At 39.4% G+C, this 12,509-nt stretch overlaps 1 protein-coding gene across 1 annotated transcript in view; it reads left to right on the top strand.

The window, feature by feature from the left end:
- The first annotated feature begins 376 nt into the window (after positions 1–376).
- The window catches only part of cpeb3 (cytoplasmic polyadenylation element binding protein 3), a 41,714-nt gene continuing 29,581 nt past the window's right edge, over positions 377–12,509 (top strand). Inside the window, 3 exon segments of the mRNA XM_046870355.1 lie at positions 377–980; positions 983–1,723; positions 7,734–7,818. Of these exon segments, the coding sequence (XP_046726311.1) occupies positions 726–980; positions 983–1,723; positions 7,734–7,818 (1,081 nt within the window). The 5' untranslated portion in view covers positions 377–725.

Consider the following 12,509-nt stretch of genomic DNA (forward strand, 5'->3'; position numbering starts at 1 on the left):
TGGCCGGTGAGAATATTCTCAAAAGTGCACTGAACTGTGAAGGTTGGAGACCCTTGATGTAAATGTATGTTGTTAAGAATATACCCAGACCATTCAATATGTTCTTGTCTTTACAGATTCCTTGAGATTGACCATTTGTTTAGGGATGTTTTAAGCTCAAATCCTGGGGTTTATGGAGTGGTCAATGATTTATTGAGGTCATGTTTAAACCTTGGCTTATTATTATTATTATTATTATTATTATTATTATTATTATTATTAGTCCTTTTGATGCGTTTATCTGAGGCTGAAGCTGTTAACATATGTAGGAAATGTAATTCCATGGTAGCACAAGCTATAAAATAGTGTTTATTAGATTCATATTGTTTTTTTGCAGGATGGAAGACGGCATCTGAGACTGAGGAACGCTGGAGAACAATGTCGCGCGTCTCCTTTAACCTTGCTGAAGGACGCGGCTATATTTATTGACGTATGCAAATATATAAGAAAGGGGCGGAGTCACGGCGCAAAAAACAGGAACAAGAATCACTTTCACATTGCAGTCTGGAGTTCCGGTGAGAGGGGAAAAAAAGAGACGTGGCGAAAAACAAATCGGTGAATATCGGTGCCTTCAAAAGCACTTTTCCCCCCTTCATTCGCGTTTGGAGCAGTGGCCGTGTGTGCGTGTGTGTTGAGACGGGTGAAGGAGATCCACTTTGCGCAGTAACGCCGCCGGTTCGTGCTAAATGGGTGATTACGGGTTCGCCTTACAGTCGGCGCTCCTCCACAGTAGCGGCAGCTATAACAGCCTCCCTGTCGCGTCGTTTCCATCGCCCAAGCACCGTAGCAGTCCGACGAATGTGGTGTACGATATCCTCAATAATAACTCGTCTCTGTTTCTCCCCCTTGCAGCTCAGCAAACCATGCAGGATGATTTACTGATGGACAAAAGCAAAGCTCAGCCTCACCAACAGCAAGACCCAACGATCGTCGAGCCTCCTCCACGCCGACTCCCACGCCGTCCGAGCCGGCGATCTCCGAGGACAGCAGCCCTTCGAGCGGGAGCAGTCAAGCGCCTTCGGTCAAAGAGAAAGTCGCCATGGAGTCGCCGATCCTGCCGGGTCTGGGCTTCCCGGAGACTGGAGGCAACTCCTTGTCTCCGTCGTTCGCCAGCACTTGGTCATCGGGAACGGCGAACCCGGCGGACGACAGTTTTTTCCAAGGAATCCCCTCGGTGAACGGCACTATGCTTTTCCAGAACTTCCCGCACCACGTCAACCCGGTTTTCGGCGGCGGCTTTTCGCCGCAGATTGGCTTGGCGCAGTCGCAACAGCAGCAAGTACAGCAGCAAGTACAGCAGCAGAGGAGATCTCCTGTCAGCCCCAACCAGGCTGCTTTTTCTCAGCGGAACGCATACAGCCACCAGGGCGTGGTGAACAGCAAGGCCTCGCCGTCTTCGTCCTCCTCACCGTCGTCGTGGAGCGCGCAGCAGAGCGCCGTGTGGAGCTCCGGCACGAACCCCTGGAGCGGGCTGCCGGCCGGCCGGGACCCGCGCAGAGCTGTCGGGGTCGGTGTAGGAGTCGGCCTGCCTTCCGCTCTGAGCCCAATCTCACCGATGAAGAAGCCCTACCCGACTAATGTCATCGCCCCGCCGAAGTTCCCCCGAGCTGCTCCTCTAACTCCAAAACCCTGGCTGGAGGACAACGCCTTCAGGACGGACAACGGCAACATGTTACCTTTTCAGGTGAGCGACTTCTCCCTGATTTCAACATCTCATAGTCGGTTACATGTGGTGCTCACTCATGTTTATGGAAGCTGTAACGTTATGTAGAAGAAGGTAAAGGTGTATGCAGGCAGGAATTGCTGTCAATACTATATATAATAATGTTCAGGGCTTATAATAAACTGTGAATTTGTACAAACAGGTTTGGTTTCATCCTGATGCTCCAGGATCGTTTCTTTATTAGTTGTATATGTGTAAATATGTAACCATTGCTCTGGTACTGATAAGGAAATGAAGTGTTACACTGGGGATGACCTTCAGAGCGACGTCTAAAACGACGGCACGGCTTAACGATAGGCTGACCTTTAGAGACACGAAGGTCAAATAACACACTCTGGTCTCTCTCTCTCTCTCTCTCTCTCTCTCTCTCTCTATCCTCCTTTCTTTAACTCATATCATTAGTATTCACCACTGGGTCTCAGTGAAGCCCTGACGCTTTCATGACATCGACCTGAATCCTGGCGCATCCCCAGTTTTCCTACAAATTTGCACCTTTTACAGCGTGTATTTGAATACACGTCACTCTGCAAATCGTTTTCACAAATGCACTAGTTTTCCCTCCTTACAACCACCTTTATTCCTTTCTTTCTTTATAAGTGTATATATAATATTGTATTTTTTTTCCCCACACAAATATTTATTTTTTGATTTATCACAGAGAATGCACGATCTGTACCGGCTGAGTGTAAATAGTTAATTTCTATCAGTCTTTTTCTGCCAGCTCACTCGGGAGGCGTTTAAAGGTACCAGTACGCGAATTTGATTGGTGGATTGTAAAGAGGGCGGGGTATACAGACCCCGCCCCGGTCATGTCAGAGCTGTTTGTCTGTGCTGTCATGAATGGAAACATTGGGCCTCACTGATCTGCCTGGCCTGTTATTCTCAAATGAAGTTAAATATAGATGTTTCTACATTTTGGCTTGTACTGCATAAAAATAATCTTTATTTCCGAATGACTTTTCGACGGTGTGGTTGCTTGTAAGGGCAAATGAGCATTTTGAGAGTTATTCTATGTACAGGAAACTTTATACCACACAGCTTAGAGTATTCCCAGTATTTTTTTTTTCGTTGGTCTGTTTCTGAAGAATTATAAACCCTCTGTTCAAACCCTTCCCTATTTTATGTAAGGGCCGTATTGTTTATTTCTGCCATATATGGATCAGCCCTGGTGTAGCTGCTCTTTTATACCAGTGGAAAAGGTCAGCACTGCGGCAAAGAGAAAACCGATGAGTCATGTAGGTGGTTATCCACCAAGCGACAGGTTCTGTCTTGTGTCTTTTTTAGTGATGACCTGGGTGACTTGTGCCTTTTTCCATTGGTGCAGAGTTCGATTGTTTTGGGCATTTAAAAGCAAAGGGCCGAACTAGTGTCATATGAACACAATCATATCTAGAAACCATGAATATTTCAGTTACACTTTTCATGAAAGATGCACCCGATAAAGTTAAACTGTGTCTTTTCTTGCCTCATTACCCTGAGAAATCACCCTGCGTGTATGGCGAAAGAAAAGTCTGTGCTGGATGAAATACTAGTGCACAGCTCATAGCAAAATTCCATCTTGGTGCATCGGTCCAACCCCTGGGTGTGTGCACGGTCTTTGAGCAAAACAAAATGCAAAATGAACATTAACATGCTCAATTCATTTCAACATTAAAACATTTGCTGTCATACTATTTAAGCTTTCTAAAGATATACATATTGACTTACACCTAATTCATAAATGTTAACTCCACTTGGGTGGCTGATTTAGATTAATATTATTATAAAGATTTGGGAAAAAAAGACAATTCTGCATCATGGAATGGCAAGGATAGCATGAATACATATAAGTATAGATGTATATATTTCCAAATGTTTTCAGCCCAATTTATACAGTTTCTTTGTCTTTGATTGTTTCTCATGGAAAGTTACTTTCATTTAATGTCATCTTATTTAACTTGTTTTTTCAACGAAGTTCCCGGGTTTGTTAGAGCAGATATACTCTCCTATTTAAACAAAATGTTATTCTTAATGTTACTCTATTATTAACCGACCTCACTTTTTCTCTATTTGAGTCAAAGCTAACAGCAAACTGGTTTATAGCAATAGAAATGGCATTACAAAGTAGACTAATGGTAACAAGGCCAGAGGGGATTGTTCAGCAGTTTGGTGTGATGAAATGAGGCAAAAAAGGAGGAAGAGTGGGGGAGGACAACCAGACAGCAGTTAGAATCACTAATCAGCTACTGGACCAGATACCCCAACAGACAACCACCAAGCCTTATGGGCAACACTTTCATGGAACTGTGTCCTCCACCAATTCTGTGAACTAGTACAAGAACTGGAATTTCCACGTAAACACACAACAGTGCAGCTTTGCAGTCACAGATTTGTAGTCGTTCGATATTCTGACTAGCAGCCTTATTTCAGCTAATGGAAAAAAAACACCTTTGGATTTGTAAAAAGGAAGTGTTTTTTACTGTTAGCACAGGAACCATGAAGGTGGTTTTTGTCTGCTAACTTGAAGATTTATCATCATTGACTTCAGGAGTGTTATCGGATTGCTCCTTCCTTATACCTTTACTGGTTATTTTATGATATTTGAAACAGTGTTCTTGATTAAGGTGGGTTTATGTTCATCAAAAACAATCTTGGTTAGGTGTTGCAGCTTACAGCATGTCTATATTGTCTTACATTGTCCTCATTATCTTGTATAGTCTGTTTTTGCCTTGTCTTGTCTGTTTTGTCTCTTGTAGTCCAAGCTGAATGTATAGTTTTATTTATGTCTGTACTTTGATAGTCACTAACAGCTGGAACCAAATTCCTTGTGTGTGTCAACACATTTGGCCAATAAACCCGATTCTGATTCTGATTTCAGCAGTTCTTTCAGTGGTATTGCTTGTTTTGATGCAAGCAATAAAACATTACAGAGGGTGCTTTTATAGGAAAACGGACTCAAAGTTTTATTTACTCTTAAGATTTGTATTAACAAAATGTATATATATTTTGCTATCAGTTTATAGTTACATATAATGTTGTGGGCCGTTTGTGAAACAATTGCTGTTATCAATTACTTTACAACAGCTATAAAGCGATGTTTTATTATCAGCCTCTCTCTCTTTAAAGTTGATGACACAAAAACATTCCTTTTTTTTAATTTACCTCACACTTTGTGCACAGACATGGTAAAGCTGAGATGTTTGATTAGAGTTTCTTTTAGACAGAGTTATCTATCAGAATAAATGTATTATTAAAGCCTTCCAGCCAAGATTACTGTCAGACCTAAAAATTAATACGACGCCTTGAATCGGAACAATCGAATTAGAAAAATCATCAGTGCAAGACATGAGAGCAATTTTCCCTGACTGCATTTGTACGAATGCAGATTTAGGCTGCTTTTTTGAGCTTTAAGTGATACCGTTCTTTCAGCATCTGTTGTGACCGCCAGTCGCATGCTCACGTCTCTATATACTGGAACTTTACATTCAGATGCTTATCTGATCTTCCTCAGTCAAACCAGGCAGGATGACTATGTAAATGTGCTGGAACTCCCAGTAGCACGTCTCTGTTTTGAAATGCAAATCCTCAAGGTGTGTGAATACTTTGTTATTAAAAGATATGTGAATTCAAGCTGCCTTTCATGTTTTGTTTTTTTCGCCCCCCAAAATTTTTTGTAGACGAAAGTGATCATGTAGTGGTCAGGTCGACGTGCGATGGACATGCATCATTTTACTGCTTACGTGAGCGTTAAGATGATTGGAAATCCTATCAAAATCTTTCAGCTTGACAGTATTTAAGGAAATGCTTCTCATTCTAGAACAAGAGAATGTGATCAGTTAATAATTAGGGTTTCCTGACACTGCAGCCATCTGCAGCATGCGTTGGCAGGATGTGTGCGCATGTGTGTGCGTCGTAGCATTTGACCGAAGTGAGAAGCTCAGCGTTTTAAACGCTTATGATTAGTACAAAGTGGGCAGATTTCTATCTGAGCTCAGAGAGGGGAAATAACACTTTTTGAATGGCTCTGTCAGTTACATGACAATAGCTGTGGTGGTGAGTAAACTGGTTTGCAGGTCAGGGGAGGCTTCAGCCAACTCTCTCTTTCTCTTTCACACACACAGACACTTTCTATCCACCATTTAAACTCACTTGTAAACCCATGCCCTACAATTTCCTACAATTTGGATCTTCTTGGGTTGCATGTTTAGAATTAACTCGTGCATTTTAATAACCGTTATGGATGACCTGATCAATCACGGAGTATAAATATCAAGTGTTGATATTTCAGGCAAAATTACTGTTCAGATTTTCAAGGTGTTCTTTGAATAACATTGAATTATTTTAACTGCCATCCACATGCCTATGAAGAAAAGCATCAGATGTGCCTAGTGTGTGTTCACAATATGAGACAAACATTCTGTAGTCAGTGCATTCCACGTGTAACTCTGCGTTTATATTGTCTGGTTACACATTTAGTTTCAATGCATATAGATGACGTGTCAAAATGGCTTCATAACTTGTGCATCAGCAAGTCCTATAGTACAAACCATGCCCACTTCCAGATAACAAAGGTCATGGTTTGTACTGTAGGATTACCTGATGCAAGGAAATTAGCTGTGAGAATCACGATGCAATGCCAGGGTCAGCCATATGATTATTTTGTCTCGTATTGAGATGCTTTCACAGAATTCTGTCAGGAAGAAACAGCTCTTGTGATTTTAATATTTTTTTTACCACAGCAGCAGGTGTTGACTGGTGAAAAATAATAAGGGACAATAAAAGTTGTATATGTATAAAATAGATTTGAGGGATATGAAAATGTGAAAATCATTAACCCGTTTGGTTTATTATCGCGGAAGAAATATGAACAGCATTTTACGCAATCATGCTATGCTAACACTGAATGGCAGGTAGCTTGTTGGAGACACTCGCCCTGAGGAAAAACTGCCCTGAATATACTTGACACACGGTTTGTTCTTGTCCTTCTAGTGTTTTTTTTTTTGTCTGAGACTTTATCTTTTCAAAACAAAAGGTAAAAATAAAGGAAATTTGCATAATGTTTGTGTGTGTTTTTTTTTTCCTACGCATCACTAGAGCCTTATTGCTAATGCTGTTAACATGTGGGGGGAAAAAAGTAGCAGCATGCAAATTGTTTGCCAAAATCCTTACACACGTTCCTCAAACATGAAAAGGGAAAACTAGCTTATGTGCCTTTCTGAAAGCACTGCATGAAAAACTATACTACTTTTTCAGCATGTAGTTTGCTACCAGTGTGTGCTATCGGTTAAGCATTAGGCATGAATAGTAGAGACTCCTTTAAGTAATATCGTTAAAATTTAATTGTTCATTTTAAATATAGAAAATTGACTCTGTGTGCAGTTGGATCAATCGTGTACACATTACTGAGTGAGATTAAGTTGACGATTTGAGGGTGAAGATAAAAAAAAAAAAAAAAAAACATTTGTCATGGGTGAAGTACTAAAGCATACCGTGTCTGATTTGACTACATTTGATTATCACTTTACTTATACACATGGATATGATATGGGTTAAGTGTCTAGTATTTGACATGATAGACTTTTATCTGCTCAGACATGCCATGACCTAGCACTGATGTCGCATATTTCCTTTAAGGCATACTTGGTTTTGTGTGTTTAAGGCTGAAATGTCAGCACTGTTGCCAGTTATGACAGATGAATGCTTGTTTTTGGTCTCATGCCCTTAGAGACAATTGATTTCCTTTTCCGTTCATGTTCCCTCTTGTGAAAGCATATGGTTCATTCAGATCTGGTTTTGTGTGCTTGAAACGTCCATTATTTCCCATTTTTTTCTTTTTTTAATTATTCTTAGAGAAACATGTCTGACAGGTCACTGATGTAATTGAGAATGAATACGGCGATGTGATTGACAGCAGTGAATTCCAAATAAGACAGAATCACTGAGCTTTTACTTTGTGAAGTCTAAAGTCTCTCTCTTTTTTTCTGTCTTTCAGGACCGGAATCGGCCCTTCGATCCATTTAACTTGCAAACTTTGGAGAATTCCTTAATGGATATGATAAGGACTGACCACGACAAAGGTAAACACCACCCTGTCGGGGGCCCACCAATGACTATCGCTGATATTGTATGGAGGAATCATTTTGCAGGTTAGGAATATTCACACACCCATGCTTTTATTTATTATTTTTTTGCTTCTTTTTAAAGCTTCAGGTAGATCATCTCAGATTGGCCTTTTTTCTTTTGACTTTTTCCACACTATATTTTGACTTTATTTTGTTAATGAACCTTACCTGCAAAATCAGCATATCTATATGTTTAATTATTTGTATAAGTTTGGCTTGTGTGTGTGTGTGTGTGTGTGTGTGTGTGTGTGTGTGTGTGTGTGTCCATCTGTCACAATTGTTTGCCTGCTGTTTTTTGTTCATTTCGTCCGGTTTTAAATGACTGCTTTTGTTTACGCGGAACGCAAAATCTCTGACTGTGTTCATTGATGTGAGCTGATTATTGGTCTTGTGACAAGCGCAGAGAGTGGGAATAAAGTCTTGCTAGGCTCCAGAGACCTGGAATTCAGTGCAACTAGTAGGAGGAAAAAACTAGTGCAAAGGGTGCTATGTTGTAGCCTGAGGTGAAGCAGTGTAACTGTTAAGGGTATTTAAAGCAATGTCACACGAGCAATAGTGTACTTATTCTGAATACTGGCACAGCTCTGATACAGCGCAAACACTAAGCCATATGCTGAGCAGATATTCGGTATAACCACATGACTGTGAGTACAATATTGCTTTTATACACCAGTTCAATTAACAAGAACTGAATATAAGTGATATTTCATTCACAGTCTGGCCAAATATTCTATATAATTTTGCGAAATGGATCCCAAAGAAGCCACACTCTCTTTAAAGCCTGCCGACTTGCTTGTTAGCCAGCTCACACTTTGTACAATTCCATTAAAGCTGCTTCCCTTCTGCCCTTTTCATCTTCCTCTGAAGAGCTTTTATATTTTAAGGCAAATGTTTTATAGATGATGTCGCTAACACTACTGAAGTAATGATTTCGAACTCGGAAGTGGAATTTTATATGTTGAATAAAAGACGTCACAAATAATAATTATAAGCACTCGTGGAACACCGGTTTGACCAATCATGTTAGTGAACAGGTGCGAACTGTAATATAATTCCCAATAATAGTGTATTCTGAATTGTGTCATTCCTGTTATACACCAGAGCAATTTGCACCCGGCTAAATCTTTATTTATTTATTTATGAATCAGCCTTTTAAAAAAATAAAATGTATAAAATAAGACAAAAAAAAAACACTACTCGTTGCGTTGCCGAAAACCGTGTGGGATTTTCTTTCCCGAGGATCCTCCTTTTCTCGAATCCTCCTGTTAACTTGTGTTTTGAATTACAGCAGGTATTTGTGTCTGAGCTGTACCATCTAATTAGAAATTGAATTAACACCAGCTCTGTAATACAATCCCCGATCTTATACAGTCCCAGCAGCTGAAGCATCGCAAACAACTCTGAAATATGATTTGAAGTGTGACTGTGAATTAGCACTTGGTGAGAGAGAATATTTTTTTAGTCGGTCTTTCATGCAAATAAAAGGCAAAACTGTTGAGTGTGAAGCCAAAATCTTGAGCAAGCTGCTTTCACACGTTTGAAGAGCACTGTGTGAAACAACATGGGCATTCACGAGCCTCGTGATGTGCTTATTGCGGCACCCTTGGCTCACTGAGAGCCCTTGATGAAGTAGATTTTTAGGCAAAATGTTTGTCAAGAAACTGTTTGTCCACATGAACTCAAATTTTAGATGCAAGTCACGTCACTCCAGTTGAGTTTTGATCCCTTGATACAGCAATATATACCGAGTTGTTGTTCTTATTATTGTTTTTATTACCAGCAGAGTATTAGCACGTAGTTTAGCATATTAAACTGAACTTTGGCACATGCATACAGCGGGATTGAAAAAGTCTGAGACTGAATTGAAAATATGTGATTTATTTTGGTTCGAATTGGAAATAAATAGAAGGTTTAGTCCTTTTTATTTCTTTAAAACAAGAAAGTAAATATTATATATTTAGTATTCAAGATTCTGCAATATTTCTGTGGAGAATTTGTGACATTTATCATGTGGAACTCTTTAACTAATAGGTCCAATGTTCGTCATGCCTGATCTTTGTGGACATGCAAAGTACTTTATATAAATATTAATATAAAAATTCCGCTTTTAACGTAAGTAGAAAGAATGCAAACAGGATCATTTTCACTTGTGCTCTTGCATTTTGCCAGCATTGTTTGGTTCCACTTGTCCTCTTTTGGTGAAGAATTACTACAAATCAATACAATGTTCTACTGATCACATGATTCTATATTAAAACATTTCTGATGGGAGTGGTCTCTTTCGAAATAACAATTCCCACATGCACAGTGCACTCATGGATGACATAATGTAAATCATTTTCAATTACCTTTACAGTCAGCAGATCTCGATTCAGTCGAACACCTAAATCGATTTTTGAGCGATTTTTAGATGTTTTGATGGAATCTCTTTTGGAAGAGTGATGTTCATTTTCCAGTTTAGTTCTGGAAACTTGCCAAGGTGCACGTGTTGAAGCTGTTCTGGTGGCTTGCGGTCGCCTGAATATTTACCTAATGTTGATTTTTCCACAGAGGCAGTCTGTGCACTATGAGCTTTTGTTTCTGTTTTATGGAGCTGTTTTTCTGGTCCTCCTAACATGATTGTGATCACTGCAAAACTATATAATGTATCCAATTAGCTGCTTCCATGCAGATGCCTAAGATTCTAATGCTTGTTAACCATCAGGGTGTTGACCAAAAAACAAGACGGAGACTTTAATGTCTGTAACGTCATCCATATCTTTTACTTTCACATTCTTATCGCCAACACCCTTTTCTGTTCTGCATGGTCCCTTATGGATACCTAAAAACAGGTTATGGCCAATACTTAGCCTTTCTTTAGTGCATAAACTCACATGAAGACTGTAGACATACACACTTTCTGTAACCCTAAAGATTGTCCCAGTCATAATCTACTCATACTGAACATCATTTCAGCATGTTACAGTTTCTAATATCTCTACATAGCTCTCTACTGCAATTAATACTATACTTTATTTTATAATCTTTCTATCAAGCATCACTCTTGTGTTCCCTTTTGTATCTGCTTTCTCATGGTTTTTTTGGGACTTTCTCCTTGCGACTGTCACTGCTGTCTTTTTCATTGGGTATTAAGATCCGGGTTTTTTTATTATTATTGTTAAAGGACTAAATCTATTGTTCCAAGCACCATAGACATAAATGGAAATTGAAATTTAATTCTTCTCTTAGCGATGGATATATGCATAAAAAAAAACCCAGCATGTTTACAGAGTTGTAATTTCCCTGCAAAGGGAAACTCCTTGGACTTCCCATTACCACCAACTCTCTATGTTTAGCAAGTGTCACCAAAAGTATTTGTCACTTGCTGGTCATTAGTAAACAGGACGTATTTGGGGTAGCAGTGTGAAAAGGCCACATCTTTACACCCATTTTACACATTTCAGGTGTCATTATTGTATTGTAATAAAATTTTAGTTATGGATTTAAACTTTTGTGTTTGACAGAAATAATACGAAGGAATAATAAACAGAACTTTTAAACATGCAGCAAAAATGTTTTTGTTGACTGACTGTCAGTCTGTAGCGCTACACCTGCGCACTGGAATCGGTTGATCGAGATGAATGAATGCGCCAAATTAGAGTAGTGCTTGGTGTATATGTACAACATTGCAGAGCCGTCGAGATGTTCTGTGTGTTCAATGTTACTTCTGGTGTAAAATGGGACTTGATCTAAAAATTTGAGACATCTCAATATCATATCTGGCAACCCGCTCCTGTCTGCATAAGATCGGAATAATTGGTGATTGTTATTATATTATATTTACTGAAAAGGTATAATATTATGACATTATAATATAATGACAGGTAAAGTGCATAACACTGATTATCATAGCACCTGTTAGTGGGTGGGATACATTAGGCATTAAGTGAATATTTTGTCCTCAATTTTTTCAGGAAAAATGTGCAAGCGTAAGGATTTAAGCGAATTTGAAGACTTGGTCAGAGCATCATCAAAACTGCAGCTCTTTTAGGATGTTCCCAGTCTGCAGTGGTCAGTATCTATCAAAAGTGGTCCAAGGAAGGAACAATGTTGAACCGGCGACAGGGTGATGGGCGGTCTGTGTGGTCCGATCCAACAGATGAGCTACTGTAGCTTAAATTGCTGAAGAAGTTAATGCTGTTAATGTTTGACAGGTCAGGAGTGTTTTGGCAGCAAAATTGGGACCAACGCAATATTAGGCAAATGGTCATAATGTTATGCCTGAACTGTAGCCATAAAGTAATGCCTTGTCAGTGTATAAACAACCACACTACCACACTATATAAAGAAATGTTTGGGAAACCCTAACTATAAGATTAAAATATGCCTTTTGAACATCTTATTCCATATTTATTTCATATTCATATCTGCTTTGAGACAATGTCTGTTGTGACAAGCGCTATAGAAATAAACGCTATAGAATTTAGCTTTTATAATAACCTCCACTATTCTGGGAATATGTTCCTGCTAGATTTTAAGGTCTGAACATAGAGATTTGTGGTCTTTCAGCCACTAGGCTGTTAGTTAAGTCAGGTACAGATGGAGGATAAGGAGAGGTTTAAAAAGTTTGTTAAACAGTGTACAGTATAAAAAGCTGATCCTTTAAG

This window comes from Silurus meridionalis, chromosome 2 (genome assembly GCF_014805685.1).
Source record: "Silurus meridionalis isolate SWU-2019-XX chromosome 2, ASM1480568v1, whole genome shotgun sequence".
NCBI classification, from domain to species: domain Eukaryota; kingdom Metazoa; phylum Chordata; class Actinopteri; order Siluriformes; family Siluridae; genus Silurus; species Silurus meridionalis.